The 19,837-nt window shown below is 37.4% G+C and overlaps 1 protein-coding gene across 7 annotated transcripts in view; it reads left to right on the forward strand.

Moving 5' to 3' along the window:
• Positions 1-19,837, forward strand: part of AMBRA1 (autophagy and beclin 1 regulator 1) — a 152,462-nt gene that overhangs the window by 97,791 nt on the left and 34,834 nt on the right. For all 7 annotated transcript variants that reach the window (XR_012509602.1, XR_012509601.1, XM_074372095.1 and 4 more), the window contains one exon: positions 15,530-15,640. Coding sequence is in view for 5 of the 7 variants with exons in the window: in XM_074372095.1 (XP_074228196.1) it covers positions 15,530-15,640 (111 nt within the window). In the remaining 2 variants the exon portion in view is untranslated. The remainder of the gene's footprint in view (positions 1-15,529; positions 15,641-19,837) is intronic.

Below are 19,837 nucleotides of genomic sequence, written 5' to 3' on the forward strand. Positions count from 1 at the left end.
TTCCCTCCCTTCAGTAGTGAGAAATTTTCTTAACATATTTTTTAAAAAATATATACAGGTACATATATAAAACAATCATTGCTTTGTGTTTTAAGATAAATGGTATCATACCATATATATCATTTTTACAACTTTAAAAATTCAATTCAATTCAAATTTGATTAATTTGTTTGCTACTTTTAATTGTTGCCTAGTGTTCTAATATTCATTTATATACATTTTATTATCTATCCCTTATTGATGAACATTAAACTGTCTAGATTTTTACTATTACAACATGCTTTGAGCTTTCTTGACATATCTCCTTGTGTACATCTGTGGCATTTTCTCCAAGATATTTACCCAGAGATGGAATTGTTCTGGCTCCTTTTTAGTCACAAAGCACAGATTTATTGGCTCCCAAAGACATAACCCTCTTACTTCTTAGATGTATGAAGGGCATCTCAGGGTACCATTCTGATTGGCACTTGGTGAAAATGGAAAACTTGATGTTTGTGAATTTTATTGCAAACGCAAGATCAAAGAGTTTTTCTCAAGTCCTTCAACTTGTGAGCTTCATGGAACAAATAAATGTATATGTTGAATATAGGGGATATTAAATGGTAAAATGTATAATTTTTTTCATAGGTCATTATAAATAAAGGTAACTTCTCACTCTTCCTGCTCTTCCTTTTAAATTTCTTTTAAAAAATAAAAAAACAGGCTCATTGTAGATAATTCAGGTAATATCAAAATACGTACTATAAAATATTTAAGTCTCTCCTTGTCACTCCTATCCCCAGTCCTATTCACCAAAGGTTTATTGGTTTGGAATGTATCTTTCCAAGTTTTCATGCCTAATCAAGCATATATGTATATTTATACACCTGTATAGTTTTCTTTCTTTTTGTTTTTTGATAGAGAAGGGATCGTACAGAACAATATTTCAAGGTCATCTTTCTGTGTTGGTCCATAGAGATCTACTTTATTCTTTTTAATGGCTGCATGGTGTTTCACAGGGTAATTGACCATAGTTTGTTATACTGTTTTCTTCTTGATGTGTTTATTTATAATTAAAGACAAGCTCCTTTTGCAAACTACAGTTGTTTAGTCCCATTCCTGGATGTATATACTGGACTGAAAATAATCCTAACATATGATTTGGTTCTTCATGATTCAACCTGTCCCTATAATAGATATAGACATTAAGGACTGTCTTGGACATATCTTCTCACTTGTAGATAAGGCTGACAGTGACATTCTTTGCAGCTCCCGTCAGTGCTCCTCACCCTTTGTATTTCATGTTTCCTGAATGAATGGCAATATTCTAAGTCCTGCAACTGTATAGTATTTAAAATTCAAGTGAAAGGTTGACTTCTTCTCTCAAGGAGTTCACTATATTAAAGAAGAAGGAAAGAAACCAGGTGGTACCAACTGAAAATCGATGGCTAAGTGTACACAGAGATAGAAACACCTGAACTCAGAGCAGATTTTATACTTATAGCCAGGTAACCAAAAAGATGACAAATATGAAAATGTTATGAAAATAGCTAAAATCATGTGGAAAGGGATTTCTCTCTGATTCTGAAAAGCTTCCGGCAGGGGGTGAGATTTTATTTAGGTTTAAAGGCTGGAAAGGCTAATCTGGAGTGTTGTCTAGCTGCCAGGTACATCCTTCTAGCAGACTCTCAATATGGGGCTCGTTAATAATGCTTTTCCTCTTTGTGTCTGATACTAACATCTGAGCTGTGGATTTTAATTAGAAACTATTTCAAATTGGTTATCTTTATGTGACAAGTGTTGTTCTCCCAAGCTCCCAGAGCACATGCCTGGCTCTGGGGACTACTCACGTTTCTGAGCAGTTTACTGTTTGAAACAGATCCATTCACCAAGCTTTCTCCCACTTATTTTTGCTCCAGACTTTCCACCAGTTGGTGCCTGCACGTTAGAACAAAGGTCTAGAATCTTTTTTTCCACCTCAGGATCTGGAGGAAACCAGCCTGGCTGGGCCAGTAGGGCAGAATGTCTTTAAGAATTTAGATATTAAGATTTTTGTCAGGCCCACTTTAAGCAGAATCGGGATGTGGTTTTTACAAAATTCTCAACCATCTTATAAGCAACTGCCACCACGTGTGTTAGGAACCTTTTGACCTTCAGCTGGGTGTTTTATCTCGTTGTCACAAGTCCTAAAAGACACAGTATTTCCTTTGGACCTACTTGCAGGAAACCCGTAAGATCGTGGACCTTATAGATATTTCCTTCATTCCAAAGTGAATGTGAAGTTGGCAGTCAAGACTGAGTATTGTATTCTGTAGTCCACTTTGTGATCTGACTTCACCTTTGACCTCCGAGCCCAAGGAGCTTCTTTGTTGGCCCTCAGAACTTACTCAGCCTTTCTGTCCCTGGATAAATAGTAATGTGGCAGTGATTGCAGTGAAGTGATACCATGCTGTCCTTGGAGCCAGGGTCTCCTCTAAACTGAGTGAACCAGGCTTGAGTTAGAGAGTGTCGTAGGCTTAAGGGGCTCTGCGCCTTCCCCTCTGGGAGCGGCCTGGCCTCTTTCTTACGTGGCGGCCCCAGTTGACTTAGCCCGGTAAACGCTGTACCCTGAAATGTACAGCTGTGATTTGACAGGAGCTTTTCACCCTTTACAAACTGGGCCCCCTCATGAGAATGTAGGCTCATAGAGCAATAATTCACGTGTAGGTGGCCTGTAAGGAAAGTTTTAACAAAAGAGTTGGTTAAGAAGCTGATTTATTTTCTTGCTTTAACTCTCTTGTCATGTGCTGAGTGGGGGCGGAAGAGGAGGGGAGGGTGGGGAATGGTGCTGCTTGAAAGCGTTTATCTTCATTTCTCCCATCTCTCAGTGTTTATTACCCTGTGATCGACAGATGAGGAAAGCTGCCAGTCAAACCCACGTTCAGCACATTTCCATTTTCCTTCATTGCAGATTTTAGGCTTTTAAAATCTGCATCCTTTTTGCAGCAATAAAGGTCGTTTCCCTCCTGCTGCTCACAAGCCCAAGACCCTCTGGTCCAGTTCCACTCACTTGTGCTTCCACCAAATAATAAAAGCCGCAGGAGCCTCAGCAATTTAAGACAAGTGATTGGTGAGAGCTGTTCAGTGTTTGAGTCAGTCAGTCGCTGTCTTTATCTTTCTCTCTCCCTTCTTTCTTCCTTGGTCCTTTTCCCTGTCTACCCCCCTTCTCTGCCGATCCTTCTGCTGCTGAGGCACCCCTGTAAGCAGCCCCATTGTGCAACAGTGAGAGGATGACAGCTTTCCTGACTCCTTTCCTGGCTTCACTCGGGTACCTGCCTGAGCCAGTGTCCTTCCAGCTGCAGAGGTTGCTAGGACCTAAATATTAGAAGTGCCAGGTTGTGGGGGATATGGAAGTGGAGGTAGAGTGATTCTCAATACTCCTATCCACCTGCATGTCTTCTGTCAGAAGTGGAGGCTTTGAGGAAATCCCTACCTGGTGGGAGTAAACGCAGGTTTTTGTTTTTGTTTTGGGGTTGTTGGGCTTTTTTCCCTCCATTTCTCCCAAACACTGTGGGGTTTGGAATGCTGTTCCTAATAATCTTTCAGCAGCATGTGTTCTTATGAGCTTATTTGTTTTTGTCTTAAATAATGTTTGTGGGTGGAAGAAAGGTAATGATATTTCTTTGAAAATGGATGTTCTGCCTTCATAATTACTTGTCCCAATTACATCATTAGTGTAAGTGTAGATAATTGCTTCATTAGGACATATATATCGAAGAAAGGTAGGTCTACAGAATGGTGATGAAAATGGGCCTCAGAGTCTTCATCTACCCACGCAGGAGCGTCTTAGCTTGACTTCAGAGCGCTAGGAGGTACCAGTAACCCTGCCAACAGTCAAGATTAATCCTGGGTTTTAATGTGATGGGAGGAAGGAGTGAGGACCCATTGAAGAACAGCTTACTCCTTTGCTTTAGGGTGGTAATGCATTGCTGGATCCTGCTGGCACTGGTACAGTCAGGGCAATGCAGCTGAATCACCGGCGATCCCTGAATTGGGAAACAAAGTAGTCTTATGGCAGCCCCACCACCTCTGGACTTTCTGATGTTCTCTGGGTCTAATGGCACGAGTCCTTTGCTCTTTGACCTCTTTGAATGACTTTTTAAGGGAAAACGTTCATGCCAGGCCTAGAGGTTACATTTTCCCATCAGACCTAACAACCTCCTGTAGGTTTGAATATGACTCTGATTTCACATCATGTCTGTGAACGACTGTGTGTTCGTGCTGTCCAGTTGTGCATTCCCTCTTTCAAGCCACATTAAAAACTAAAACCAGTTCTGCATGCTTCCACTTATATAAGGTATCTAGAGTAGTCAAATTCACAGAAACAGGAGGTAGAATTGTGGTGACCAGGGACTGGGGGGATGGAGGAAAAGGGGAGTTGTTGTTTAATGGGTATAGAATTTTAGATTTGTAAGATGAAAAAGTTCTGGTGATATGTTTCACAGCAGTGTACTTATACTAACACTACTGACTGTACACTTAAAATGGTTAAGATGTTAAATTTTATGTTACTTTTTTTTTTTACCACAGTTTTTTAAAAAAGCTAATACCAGATTCTTTGTACTATTTACTCTGGATAGAAAGGCTCTATCTACTGCTCTGGCCCTGATGACCATCAGGTTAATTTGTCTTCCTCCTTCTGGCCTGTTATAAAGCATACCCTGCTGTGGTCATAGAATCCTGGTTTGAATTGTTATGTTGGTTTAGGGGTCCAATTCCTGCTGAGAGCACATACAGTCACTGACATCTGTATCTACAAAATATCCCAGGAAGAGGGACATTTAATCTTTATTTTTAACATGGACATTCTTTACTTTTAGTCATGTGCTCTTTTCTTTAATAATTAAAGCAAATGTACAATGTATGTTTGATAGGCCACAGGCTATTTTAGTTAGCATAAAATTCAAGTTAACTCACGTATTAGCTAGAATGACTTCCCTATATCCCTGTATGTGAAATTTTCTTTTATCATCACCCACGTGGTATTTTGGGGGATTTTGTTTTGTTTTTTTATTGAGGTAACATTGGGTTTATAACATTATATAAGTTTTATGTGTAGGATATAAAAAACAAACGAAACAAAAGTAAGTGAACAAACCAAACAAAAATAAACAAAGAACAGAGTGGTGTGGTTTTATTTTTGTGTTTTTATAGAAAACAGTGTCCCCGAATACTCCTCTTGTCTTTTATTTTAGCCTCAGGAAAAAATGAAGACTCGGTTTCACCTATAGGTGATATTCTTAGAATTGATCTTTGAAAGTCTACTGTTTCCTTCCAAAGGAAATAATTTTGTTTCCCTCAACACTTTTATGATTGCTAGGTTCCACGCAGTGTGTTTTCTGTAGATAAAAACTATTATCTTACACTCATGTGAACCTGTGGTTCAGTTATAAAAACATACAGTGGAACATTATTCAGCCATAAAAATGAAGGAAGTACCGACACATGCTAGAGCATGTATGAACTTTGAAAGCATTATGGTAAATGAAAGAAACCCACCACAAATAGCCACTTATTGTGTAATTCCATTTATATGAAATGTTCAGAAGAGACAGAATTATAGAGACAGAAAATAGATTAGTGATTGTTTAGGGCAAGGGAGATACTCAAGTAGGGCAGAGTGGAGGGGAGTAGCTGCTAATGGGTAAGGTATTTTGGGAGGTAGGGAATGATTTTTTTAAAAAAATGTCTTGAAATTAGATAGTAGAGATGGTTGTTGTAAAATTGATTTTGATAATGGTTGCACAACTGTATGAATATACTAAAACTCCTTGAATAGTAATACCATAAGTAGGTGAATTGTATAGTATGTGAATTACATCCCAATAAAGTGTTATTTTTTTATAAAGATTTTTATACTCTTGCCGATTTTTAAAAATATTTGGGGGGACGTAATTAGGTTTATTTATGTATTTATTTTAATGGGGGTCCTGGGGATTGAACCCAGGACCTCATGCATGCTAGGCATGCACTCTACCACTGAGCTATACCCTCCCCACAAATAATAAACAAACTACATATAGTTGGGTCATTTTCTTTAATGTCAGAACTATAAATGAGAACTAAGAGAAACTCTACCTCTGGAGGAAGTCCTGCTCTCTGCCACCAGGGACTCTTTCCAGGTTCCCAGGTTATAGAATAATTGACTGTGATCTTAGATGAGTTTTTTTTTTTTTTTTTTTAATGGTGAAAAGGTGACAAAGTGAGTGTTATGAAGTGCTTAGTTATACCCCCTTCATAGAACAGATTTAAAGACTGCATTTAAATAAAGTTTTTTGAAAAAAAGAAGAAGTGTTCTTCCTAGGATGCCATTCAGTATATACTTAGGAAAAAGGCTTTTTATGTCCCAATAAGCCTGTGTTATATTGCTCTAAAAGTTATTTTTCATGGACAGAAACCAGCTTACTAATTTACAAAGAGCTCAGACAACCTATTGAAAAACAAATTAAGAGAACCAAACATAAAAATGCACATAATATCTGGTTAGGCAGTGCACACTAAGAGAAATACAAAGAGCCAATAAACAAATATGGAACAAAAAGATGCTCACCAACACTTTTCAATTATTAAAGAAATGCAAAGGATACCAAAAATAGAATTGCCTTAACTTACTTCATAAATTGACCAAAATTTATACTGAATAGTGTTTTTTAATAACAGCCTTATTGAGATATAATTCACATGCCATATATTTCATCTAGTTAAAGTATACAGTTCAGTGGTTTTTAGTATATTCACAGAGTTGTGCAACCATTGCCACTATCTATATATTTCAGAACATTTTAATCACCTTGTGAAAAACCCCATACCCATTAACAGTCACTTCCCTCTTCCCCCTTCATTTCCCCTGCCCCACTACAGCCCTAGGCAATTTCTAATCTACTTTTTGGTTCTGTAGCTTTGCCTCTTCTAGACATTTCATGTAAATGGAATTATACAATATGTGGTCTTTTGTGGCTGGCTTTCTAATAATTTTGAAAAGTTGATTAGTTGTTCAGTTGGACCTGCCTTGGGGTTTCTAGTCTCAGTTCTACTGTCCAATTAGCAAACTGGTTCTTGGCTTCATACCACAACCAAGCAGAGAGTAATTGTGTTTCCAGGCTGATGAGTGTTTGCACCCCCAGCCCCATTCTTACTCTGTCTTCTCAGCAGCAACATACAGAGATGGCCATTCTGAATTAGGCAGCCTCAAGTGGAACAATTTATAGGACTGAAATATGATTTAATTGTTTCCTTCTTTGTAACTTGCCCTTCTTTACCCTCCCAAATTAGCTTTTCTGATAGATTTGCTAATGATTCCTATTGTTCCATATTTTCACTGTACTGTTGAATCATACTCTTCATTTCCCTGCTCCTAGAACAGATCTTGGGAGAGAGGCTAAAAAACTGTTTTGGGGAAAAAAAGTTCCCTAATTCTCCTTTCCAAGTAGCAAAAGAGAAGAATCTAAGGGAAGCAGAGGCAGAGTGATGCATGCAGGCTACTAGGCTTGGTAGAGCTAATCTACCATGTGACTATCATAACTGTTAAGATTTTATCCCTAGACACATTCCTGAGGCTTCCAGCCTACAAGTTGAAGACCTGACTCAGAGAATGAGACTTGGCAGCTTGGTTTTTGTGATGGTTGTTTTCTGATGGTTGGCTGGGATCACTGGATTTAGCTTTCTTTTCCCCCTCATTTTGTCTCTCGTCAGAATAATCCTCATTTACTCTTTAGTCTGAGCTCCAGGTGAAGAACTCTGTGGTTGCGTGATAAAAAGTGAACTGCTATGACTAACAGTATGCTTATGGACAGCTGCTGTTTCCTCCATTTCCTAGAACATGAATGTGAGTCTTGGGTGCTCTCTCTGTTTTTAATTAGTAGACTTTTTTTTAGAGCAGTCTTAGGTTTACAGAAAAATTGAGTGGAAAATACAGAGGGTTCTCATATACCTTCCTTCCTTCCGATACACCCATAGCCTTGCTCACCATCAACATCCTGCCCCAGAGTGGTACATTTGCTATAGTCCATGAACCAACATTGAGACATCATTATAACCCAAGTCCATCATTTACATTAGGGTTCACCTCTAGTGTTATAAATTCTGTGGGTTTTGGCAAATACATGATGACATGATCTACCATTATAGTATCAGACAAAATAGTTTCACTGCCCCCCAAAAATCTTGTGCTCCACCTAATACATTCCTCTCTGCCCTGCTGCCCCACCCCCCACCCCCAACTCCTGGCAACCACTGATCTTTACTGTGTCCATAATTTTGGCTTTTCCAAAATGACATATAGTTAAAATCATATGATATGTAGCTTTTTGCTTCTTTCACTTAGTGATATGCACTTAAATTTCTCCCATGTTTTTTCATGGCTTAATAGCTTATTTCTTTTTAGAACTGAATAATATTCCATTATATGGATATACCATAGTTTATTTATCCTTTCATCTATTAAAGGACATCTTGGTTGCTTCCAAGTTTTGGCAGTTGCTAATAAAGCTGCTACAAACATCTCTGTGCAGGTTTTGTGTGGACATAAGCTTTCAACTCATTTGGGTAAATACCAAGGAGCATGATTGCTCAATCATACGGTAACAGTATGTTTAGTTTTGCAAGAAACTGCCAAACGATCTTCCAAAGTGGCTGTACCATTTTGCATTCCCACCAGTAATGGAATGAGAGTTCCTGTTGTTTCACATCCTGTTCAGCATTTGGTGTTATCACTGTTTTGGATTTCAGCCATTCTGACAAGTGCATAGTGGTTTCTCATTGTTGCTTTAATTTGCGATTCCTTAATGAGGAATGATGTTGAGCATCTTTTCATATGCTTATTTGCCATATGTATATCTTCTTTGGTGAGGTGTCTGTTCAGATTCTTTACCCATTTTTAATTGTTTTTTGTTGTTATTGTTGGGTTTTAAGAGTTCTTTGTATATTTTGGATACCAGTCCTTTATCAGTTAAGTGTTTTGCAAAGACTTTCTCCCAGTATATTGTCTTTTCATTCTCTTTAACAGTGTCTTTTACAGAGCAGAAGTTTTTCATTTTAATTTAGTAAAATTTGTCAATTTATTCTTCCATGGATTGTACTTTTGGTGTTATATGTTGAAAGTCTTTGCGAAGCCCGAGGTCACCTAGATTTTCTCCTATATTACAACTTAGGAGTTATAGTGTATTTTATGTCTAGGTCTACCCAATTGGAGTAATTTTTTTTTTTTAAGTGTAAGGTTTCTGTATAGGTTAATTTATTTTTTTTTGCATATGGATGCCCGGTTGTTTCAGTACCATTTTTGAAGAGACTATCCTTTCTCTGTTGAATTGCCTTTGTCTAAGATCAGTTTACTGTATTCATGTGGGCTTATTTCTGGGCTCTTTTTTCTGTTCCATTGATCCATTTGTCTGTTCTTCCTCCAGTGCCACACTGTCTTGATTACTATAGCTTTATAGTAAGTCTTGAAGTCAGATAGTGCCCTCCAGATTTGTTCTTTCTTTGCATATTGTGTTGGCTATTCTGGATCTTTTGCCTTTCTAGGTAAGCTTTAGGATCAGTTTTTTGATACTCACAAAGTACTGTTCTGAGATTTTAACTGGGATTGCATTGAATCTATAGATCCATTTGGGAAGAATTGACATCAATTAACAGTACTGAGTGTTCCTATCTATGATGTGGAATATCTCTCCAATATTTTTTCAGATTTGTTATATTTCTTTCATCAGGTAGATCTTATACTGATTTTGTTAGATTTATACCTAAGGTTTTCTCTTTTTGTGGTGCTGGTGTAAGTGGTATTATATTTTTAATTTCAAATTCCAATTCCATTTATTCATTGCTGGTATATAAGAAATCAGTTGACTTTTTGTATATTGGCCTTATATCCTGCAACCTTGATATAATCACTTAATAGTTCCAGGAGGTTTTGTTTTTTTTTTAATTCTTTGAGATTTTTCTACATAAACAGTCATGTCACTTGTGAACAAAGACAGTTTTATTTCTTCTTCTCCAATCTGTATATTTCTTATTTACCTTTCTTGTCTTATTGCATTAGCTAGGCTTCCAGTACAGTGTTGAAGAGTTGTGAGAGTAGACATCCTTGCTTGTTCCTAGTCTTAGGGGGAAAGCATATATGGTTGACCCTTGAACAATGTGGGAGATAGGGATTCTAACCCCTACGCAGTTGAAAATCCATGTATAACTTTACAGTCAGCCTCTGTATCTGCTGTTCCACATCCTTGTTCAACCAACTGCAGACCTGTAGTACTGTAGTACATATTTATTGAAAAATATCTGCATGTAAGTGGACGCATGCGGTTCGAACTCATATTGTTCAAGGGTCAGCTGTCATTTCTCAGCATTAAATATAGCTATAGGTTTTTTGTAGACATTGTTTATCAAGTTGAGAAAATTCCCCACTCTTCCTAGTTTAATGATAGTTTTTATCATAGATAGGTGTTGGATTTTGTCAGATGCCTTTTCTGCATCTACTGAAATGATACGATTTTCCTTCTTTATCCTGTTGATGTGATGGATTATATTAATTGATTTTGAAATGTTGAACCAGCCTTGCATACCTGGGATACATCTCTGTTGTAGTGTATAACTATTTTTGTACATTTTTATATTTGATTTGCTAACATTTTGTTGAGGATTTTTACTTCTGTGTTCATAAAAGATATTAGTCTGTAGTTCTTTTCTTCAATATCTTTGATTTTGGCATTGAGGTAGCGCAGTGCTATCTCATAGAATGAGTTAGGAAAACTTAAGTTTTCTGGAAGAGATTATAGGGATTTGGTATAATGTCTTCATTAGATGTTTGGTAGAATTTACCAGTGAACCCACCTAGGCCAGGCATTTTCTGTTCTGAGAGGTTGTTAATGATTGATTCAATGTAATAGGTGTAGGTCTATTCAGATTATTGGTTTCTTCTTGTGTAAATTTTGGTAGACTGTGTCTTTCAAGGAATCAGTCCATTTCATCTTGGTTATCAAACTTGTGGGCATTGAATTATTCATAATAGTTCTTTATCATCCTTTTAATGTCCATGGGATCAGCAGTGATAGCTTCTCTTTTATTTCTGATATTAATACTTTGTGTCTTCTCTCTTTTTTTCTTAGTTAGCCTGCCTAAAGATTTTACTAATCTTATTGATCTTTTCAAAGGACCAGCTTTGGTTTCATTGATTTTTTTTTTTCTCTCTTGAGCTGCTGTTTTCAGTCTTACTGATTTCTGCTCTAATTTTGATTAGTTCTTTTCTTCTGCTTACTTTGTATTTAATTTGCTATTCATTTTTCTTGTTTCGTAAGTTGGAAGTTTAAATTAATTGATTTTTTAGATCTTCTTTTCTAATACATACATTCAAAGCAGTAACATTCCCTCTAAGCACTGCTTTTGCTATATCCCACAAATTTTAATAAGTTGTATTTTCATTTTCATTTAGTTCAAAATATTTTAGAATTTCTCTTGCAATGTCTTCTTTGAGCCATGTGTTATTTAAACTGTGTTGTTTAATCTCCAAGTATTCTGGGATTTTCCAGTTATCTTTCTGTTTTCTAGTTTAATTTCCTTGTGTTCTGACAGCATGCTTTGTATAATTTCAGTTCTTTTAAATTTGTTACAGTATGTTTCATGGCCCAGAATGTGGTCTCTTTTGGCCTAAGCTGTTTTTCAAGGAGAACATTACTAAAGAGTCTGGGGTTTATGAATTTGCTCTTAATTCTGAAACTAAGTGCTTTTCTTTCTTGATCCTGGCACATTATTTGAGCTTGTCTCTTACAAAAGAACCTCTGTCTATGAGCTGTTGATTACAGAACAGTACCTATAGAGGAAAAGCATACAGAGACTGGAATAAATGATTTAAATAGCTTTAATGGTGGTCATTTATTAGGCACTTACTGTTTGCCATCACTTTACATTTGTTTTTTCAGTACAAGTTTTCCAAACAGCCCTAAAAGATGTAGGTATTTTTATTATACCATTTTTACAGATAAGGAAACTAAGATCAGAGAGATTAATTTACATAGAGTCGTACCTCTATAGGTACCAGCAGCAGGTGTCAAAATCAAGTCCATCTGATTCTGAAGTCCATAGTCTTAGAAACCATGCAAAAAACAGACAAGTCATAAGATCCTAGTTCAAGCCAGATGCTAATCCATGGCAGAAATGGAAAACTAGAAGTTTGCTAAAAGAATATTTGTATAATGCTGTGCCTTTTATTAGTTTCTTTACAAAATCAGTGTCACTAACAGTTTAGGTGCCTTTAGTAGTGAGCGTTCCCTTAGTAGTGCTTTCTGAGCACCTGTCTTGGAGTTAATGTGTAGGCTATATTTATCTGGTTGGAGTTTCCCAACCAGGGATGATTTTGATCCGCAGGAAACACTTGGCAATGTCTGGATACATTTTTGGTTGTCACAACTGGATGAGGGGGTGATGTGCTACTGGCATCTAGTGGGAAGAGGCCAGGGATGCTGCTAAATTTCCTGCAGGGAACAAGACCCACCTCACCCCCTAAACAGAGGATTATCTGGCCCAAAATATCACTAGTGGAAGTTGAGAAACCCGGAGTCTAGCTTGTTCCATTCTGTTATTACTGAGAATTACTTGAGGCCTCAGCAATCTCTCGGCATTCTGTCAGGATTTGGTTTCCGAGACTAAGTGCCTCCTATGTAAATACTTCGTAGCTCAGTCTGTTAATTCACTCTGGCACATTTCCTATACCTTCAGCTTGGTGGCCAGAGGCTTGTTAAATGGTTGGGGTTTTTTTAAATAGGGTGATACTTTTTCTTCCTGATGTTTCCGAGAGACAGGCTCAGTTGGCCTGCAGTTCTTACAGAAGAGAACCTAGTGACGATACTTTAATCTGTTGCTGGCATCTTTAGCTCCTAATCTGTGTTTACACGGCGATGAAAATCAACTCTCCCTGATGCCAAGACTCCATTCCTTATCAGCACTCTGGCACCACTGGCAGAAAACACCTCCCCAATCTCTTCCACACAGCACAGCCATATATGTTTATTTTATTGCACAGCTGTTCTCCAGAGGACGTTCCTTGAGGCATGGGCGTACAGGATACTTCTGGATCTGTGGGTTGGAGTCTCAGTCATTTGTGTTCCAGTTGTAGATCCATAGCACTCTTAAAGCACCTGGTATTTTCCTTAACTGTTTCCCTGTTTGTAGCTTTCATCCTCTCTCCCAGATTTTAAGCTCCCGGGGTTTGTTTCTTCCATTTTTTCCTAACCTCTTTTAGCAACTAGAAGTTCTTTCCAAATACTAAGAAAATCAACTTGCCTTCTTCCATTTTGGGTTATATGCTTTTCCATTAAAAGTTGGAGGAAATTGTAAGGAACTAAAGTAATCTGAGAGAGACTAGTGGTTGGAGATGTCAACCATCTAGATAAGGAAGCCAGAGGAACAATTCCCAAGCTCAGTGGAATTGAGCCTGGGTCCAAGTGAAACTGAATTGTTCTTTCCCAGGAAGTAGACCTTGGAATTAAAAAAATTATTTTCATTATGAAGAAGGCCTGGAAAAATCAAGAAAGTTCCTATTAAGAAAGTCCTGTACCCTCCTCATGACCCAGAGGTTCAACAGAATTTCCCAAGTCAAATGTAATTATTACAGAATTTTCTGTGAAGGTTAAGCAAAGGCATATATTTACCTTATTTGTGTGATATGCCACAGGGCCCTCAGTAGGGATTTGAGGTCAGTGGGCTTATTGACAGAACCCTCAGATGCTGTCTTTCTTAGGCTTTCCGGGAGATCATGACCATTTGGCACTATGTCTTTGTATCTGCAAGATTTTAAAGAATGTTATTGTTTGGGTGGTATTAGTTTATCTAGAACAGTATTCCTCAGCCGTTATTTCATCATTACCTTCCTTAGGAGCATTTTTAGATATTTTTCCCCTAACCACCCTCCTCCTTTGAAATTTTAACGTCATGGATACGCTGTGTATGTGTTCACATATTGCAGAACTTTGGAGGAAACTAGCGATTGTACTAAGATTCCACCCCAACCCCCGCCCCATGAGCCAGTTTTCGCCCCCCATGGTGGCAATACTACCTGTGCTGAGAATACATTGATCTAGAAGTATCGTCATCTTGGGAATGAATTGTTGTTTGTACTTTTCTTTACAAATTGAAACTGAGAAAAGGAGACTATAGATAAACTAATGTTGAAAAGAGTCTTCTCAGACAGTGGCCTGCAGCAGCTGGAGGAGAGTGACAAGAGTACTTTTCTCATATTTCATGGCTTGTATGGAGAACATTTTCTCTCTGAATGATCTCTTGACCGACTGACGAAAGAATCAGGAAACACCAGGAGTAGCAGAGCAATAAATGCAACCCTCTAAAAGGGAAAAAAAAATACAAATGACAAGACCCTTTTGCAGTGACATACAGAGGAGGAAGCTGGTGATAGTGAAGAATCTAGGAATAGAATTGTCCGTTGTTCCGAGGCTAGTCAGCTCTAACGAGTTCAGGTTCTCAAAGTCGGGGTTGGTTTGCAGCAGAGAATGCCGTTTAGGTTGTGTAGCATACAGAATGTTCTATTCTCCCAAGAGGGTTTGGCTCTGTCTGATCAGAAGGGTGGTTGTATATGAAATGCACCTCGGAAGGAGGAGGAGGAGGAAATGACATGTTCATGTAAAATGAAATACAACTGCAAATTAAAGTGTCACCCTGTTTTAAAAAAATCCCTTTTTTGTTTAATTGGTTACCAAGGAAAAAAATGTCATACAGAAGTGCATATCTCAGGCAAAGTTAAACCATGAGATGGTACAAGGGAATCTGGATTCCGGGGAGTTCTGGGGCAGGGCGGGGCAGGGGGTTATAAAATATTGCCTTAATAAAAATATTCTGATGCAGAAAAGCTAGGCTCATAAATTTCTGTTGTGTTACATGCCAGGGGTCCAGAAGAGATTAACAGTTATTACCTCATTTTTTCTTTACTGACTGTCTGTATCCAATCAGCTGAATTCTGGCTGCCTCTCTCCTGGAGGAAACCCCCCTTTGAGATGTTTTATTAGGAAGAAGGTCATGTACAAAGGAGGAGACGCTTTCTCCTAAAGAGCACTGCTTGTCACAAAGACATCCGGGGACTAAAATGCTTTTCTGTGTGGCTTTTCTGTGTTAATGGTGTCCTTCCATTTTTCTTTTTTCTATCTTTCTTCTTTTCCAACATTTCAATGCAAATTCACCTGTCTCTTTAAATTGTGAGCCTATCAGACAGTATATATACAGTTCCTGCCACATTGCTGGCACTAAGTAAATGTTAAGTAATAATTGGGGGGGGGAGGCTGATTATATTAATATAATATAGTATAGTATATAAGGTTATATTTACATGTAGAATTATTCTTGAGAAACATGTCTGAGGTAAAGACTTACAAATAGGATTTGTCAGCTGTCTTCAGCCTTAGTCGTGGTTCTTCCTTTCCCTTCTCTCCTACTAATCCCAGTTTTGTCTCATGTTTGCAATGGACACATGTAGATAAACACTATAACGTGCTCTCTTTGTCCTCTCCCCCACCAGGGGCAGTGATTGGTGATGGACAGTCTGCCGTGGCCAGTAACATTGCCAATACTACCTACCGGCTCCAGTGGTGGGACTTCACTAAGTTTGACCTCCCAGAAATCAGTAATGGTAAGCCATGGTAGAACTGGGGGTGCTGATGGAAGGGCTATCTCTTACTGGTGAGCCAGAGCTCAGAAACCCATGTAGCATCAGATTTTTCATCATCTCGTTGGGCAGCTGACTGCCCTGTGCCATTTCTGCCGCTCTTCTCCAACTCTCATCAAGCAATTCAGCAGACGTGTCTTGAGTATCCCCCTAAGCAGCAAACCATGCCAGGTGCAGTGCTCGGAACAGTGCTAATGTGGACACCAAAATGAAGATGTCTGCCCCAGGAGTAGTTCATTGTTCCAAGCCTGAAAGTTTGGGTGGAACTGAGAGGAAGAGAAAGGAGTGTAGAAAGTGAGAGCCAGACCCTTGCAGAAAGACTACAGTGATGTTAAACTCATTTATTAATCCATATCTGAATGGAATGAATGAAATGAGTGGCCCAATTGAGGTGTGATTCACAAACATGTCTGTTTGACGGTCCATTTTCCCAGCTTCTGTGGGGAGTCTGTAATCCCATTCCCAGTTGCTCAGTTGGAATTGCAATATTTTAGGCATCTCATTTCACTTTCTAATGATGGGCTCTCACGCATTCCTGGGACGTGGCAGTTCAGCCTCTGCTTGAACACTTCAGGTGATAGGTCACATTGTCTGATGAGTTGGCCTAATCCATCACTGCTAAATTCCTATTCAGATATTCTATCTTATACCCAGCCACCATTTCCCTTGCTGTCACTTCCTCTCATTGGTCTTAGTTCTCCTGCCTCTGAATCTCCATTGAGAATGTCTAATGATGCCTCTTCTAAGTGACAGATTTTTCTCAGGCCACTGTTGAGGTTACAGTCTCTTAAAAGTCCTTGATAATTGTTAATAAACCAAGACTCTACTACCATCCTGTACTTACTTGTGCAGTTTGAATGTTTTAAAAACCACCAAAGGTTTGTATTTGTTTCTGTTAAGTTTTACCTTAATAGTGTCAATTGCACTTCTTAGTTCCTGCCTCTCAACATCTTTTTGAACTTTGATTCAGTCCTTTTTTCTCAATCTTATACCATCTACTAATTTGATAAACATACTTTCTTTGCCCTACTTTGGATTGCTAGCAAAGTTGGTGCATCAGTCAGGACATTGCACCAAGCCTTGTTGTGGTATGTTCCTGTGGACTTCCTCTGTGTTGATTTTGGTTCATGAATTTGCACCTAGGCTTGGTTGTTCACATGTGAAGCCCATATTTTTCTGTCTTGTCTACAGGGTATTATAACAGTTTGTCAGATACCTTAAAATAATCAAGATAGTCTCTGTGGCATTTCCCAGTATGCCAATCTTAACACCCTTATCAGACCATGAAAATGAGGTTGAATTTTTTATGTCCTGGTCTTAGTGAAACCTCAGAAGTAATAATTTATTTCTAAGTGCTTTTAAGCCATATGTTCAATAATTTTTTTCTCTAACTCTGCTAGAAATCAAATGCAGTCTACCTTTTCCCTTGTTAAATACCAAGTTTGCTTGTTTATCTCTAGATTTTTGGCCCAGATCTTGCTTGCTATAATTTTTTCCAGTTATTTTGTTTTTTAAAAAATTTTATTTGCTTTTTAAAGTTATAATCTGAAATGCATTCACCATTCAAAGATTTTTAAAATATAAAAGGATATGCAGTGAAAAGTTTCCCAACCTTCCCAGTTACCTACCACGCCACCCATAGGCAATTAACAGTTTCTTGTATATCTTTTCAGGGATATTGTATGCATATAAAAGCACATGTAAATGTATGTTTTTCCACCTCTGTTTAACCCAAATGTTAGCATGTTATACCTATTCTTCTTTCTGCCCTTTACTTTCTTTACTGTATAATGTATCTTGGTGATCTTTCCATCTCAGTATGTAAAGAGTTTACTCATTTTTAATGGCTGCCTAGTATTCCACTATCCAAATGGAATCTCTAGATTACATTTTTTAAGTAGTTCTATTGAGGGACTTTTTCTTTTTAAACCATTTTTTAAATAATTGAAGTGTGGTTAATTTACAATGTTGTGCTAGTTTCAGGTGTACAACAAAGTAATTCAGTTTTATACACATACTTTTTCAGATTCTTTCCCATTATAGGTTGCTGAGGAATTTTTAGGTTGTTTTCAGTATTTTGCTGACAAACTGTGCTGCAGGTTGTCATTTGGCACATGTGGAAGTATATCTATAGGATAAATTCCTAGAAATGGAATTGTAGGGAGAAAGAATATGTACATTCATGATTTTGGTAGAGGTTATACCAATTTATACTCTTGCCTATGGTTTATGAAAATGTGTGTTTCCCTAAACTCTTGCTTATGGTATCATATTTTGGGGTATTTGCAAATCTGATGGTGGAAAATAGTATGTAAGTATTTTAAATTTGTATTTCTCATATTGTAAACCAGGTTGTATGGCTCTTCTTACGTTTAGCTATGTGTGTTGCCTTTTCCTGACCTGTCCATGTGCTTTACCTAATTTTTTACTGGCCTTTTCCTTATCAGTTCTACAAGAACTCTTTATAAATCAGAAAATGAATTTATAATAGGAGTTTCCTGGTTGTCATTTGTCTTTTGACTTTGCTGAAGGTTATTTTTGTCATAGAACTTATTTTAAGTAGTCAGAATTATCCAGCTTTCCTTTTATGGTTCCTAAATTTTGTGTCATCATCAGGAAGATCAGTTAGTACTTTCATATTTTCATTTTTCTACCTTTAAATCTTTGATTCACCAGAAATTTAGCCTAATCCCAAATAAGCAGCGTATGCTCCAACTTTTCCCCTATGTGGCTATTCATTTGTCCCAACCAGTTTATTAAGTGATTCATTTGTCCCCATTGATTTGGGATGTGACTTTTATCCTCTTAATTTCCTGTGTGTATTTAGGTGTATTTTTTTTTTTGTCTATTCTGTCCCTGAGATTATTCATGTGACAATACCACATGGGTTTAAGTTTGAGGCTCTGCGTTTTAGAATCTGGTAGGACTAGTCGCCTCTTGTGTTTGTTTTTGCTTTAATCCAAAATTTCCTGCTCACTTGAACATTTTTTTGTTTTTCTGTATGGACTTTAAAACTACCTTGCCTCTTCCCTTCTCCTCCCTGAAAAAAATCCTGTTAGTGTAATGAATGTGATCGCATTGAATATAACTCAAGTAGACTCAATATTTTTATATCTGTTTATGTAATGACATGGTATGATTTTCAGTTTCTCCAAGTCTCTCGTGTTCTTAGGAATGTTTTAGAGTTTTCTTCATGTAATCTTATACATTTTTAAAGTTTATTGTTAGAAGCTTTTTAAAAATTCTACTATCTTACTGAATTTATTTACTAATTATAGTCGATAGCTAAATCTCATAGGTTCTAGGTATGTTATCTATAAATAGTAATAATTTTATTTCCTCCATTTCGAGTTTTACACCTGTGGTTTCTTTTTCTTGTTTAAATGCAATGGCTGCTACCATCAGAACAATGTTAAATAATAATGGGCATCCTCATATTGTTCCAGATTTCAGTAGGAAAACTCTTAGCTTTTTCTCATTAAGTGTATTGTTGACTTTTGGGTTGAACTAGTTTATTGTTTTAAGGAAGTTATCTATTTGTATTGTGAGTTTTTTATCAAGAATGCATCTTAAACTGAGTCAGGCCTTATCAGCATACATGAAGATGATCATATGTTTTTTCTCTCCTCTGAGCTAATAATATGATCATTATGTTGATAGATTCTGTAATATTGACACCCATCCTTACATTCCTTGAATAAATCCCACCTGGTTCATGATGTATTCTTTTTTTTTTTTTTTTTAATTGACATATAGTCAATTTACAATGTTGTGTTAGTTTCTGGTGTACAGCTTAGGGATTCAGTTTGTGTGTGTGTGTGTGTGTATTCCTTTTCCTATTCCTTCTCATTATAGGCTATTGCAAGATATTAAATGTAGTTCCCAGTAGGAAGGACCTTGTGGAGTTTATCTATTTTATGTGTAGTAGTTAGTATCTGCACATCCTGAACTCCCATTTTATCCTTCCCTAACCCCTGTTCCCCCTGGTAACCATAAGTTTATTTTCTATGTCTGTTAGTCTGTTTCTGTTTTATAAATAAATTCTTTTGTTTTGTAGATTCCACATGTAAGTGATATCATATGCCATTTTTCTTTCTCTTTCTGATTTACTTCACTTGGTATGATAATCTCTAGGTCAATCCATGCATGGTATATTCTTTA

Source organism: Camelus bactrianus, chromosome 10 (genome assembly GCF_048773025.1).
Source record: "Camelus bactrianus isolate YW-2024 breed Bactrian camel chromosome 10, ASM4877302v1, whole genome shotgun sequence".
Classification (NCBI taxonomy): domain Eukaryota; kingdom Metazoa; phylum Chordata; class Mammalia; order Artiodactyla; family Camelidae; genus Camelus; species Camelus bactrianus.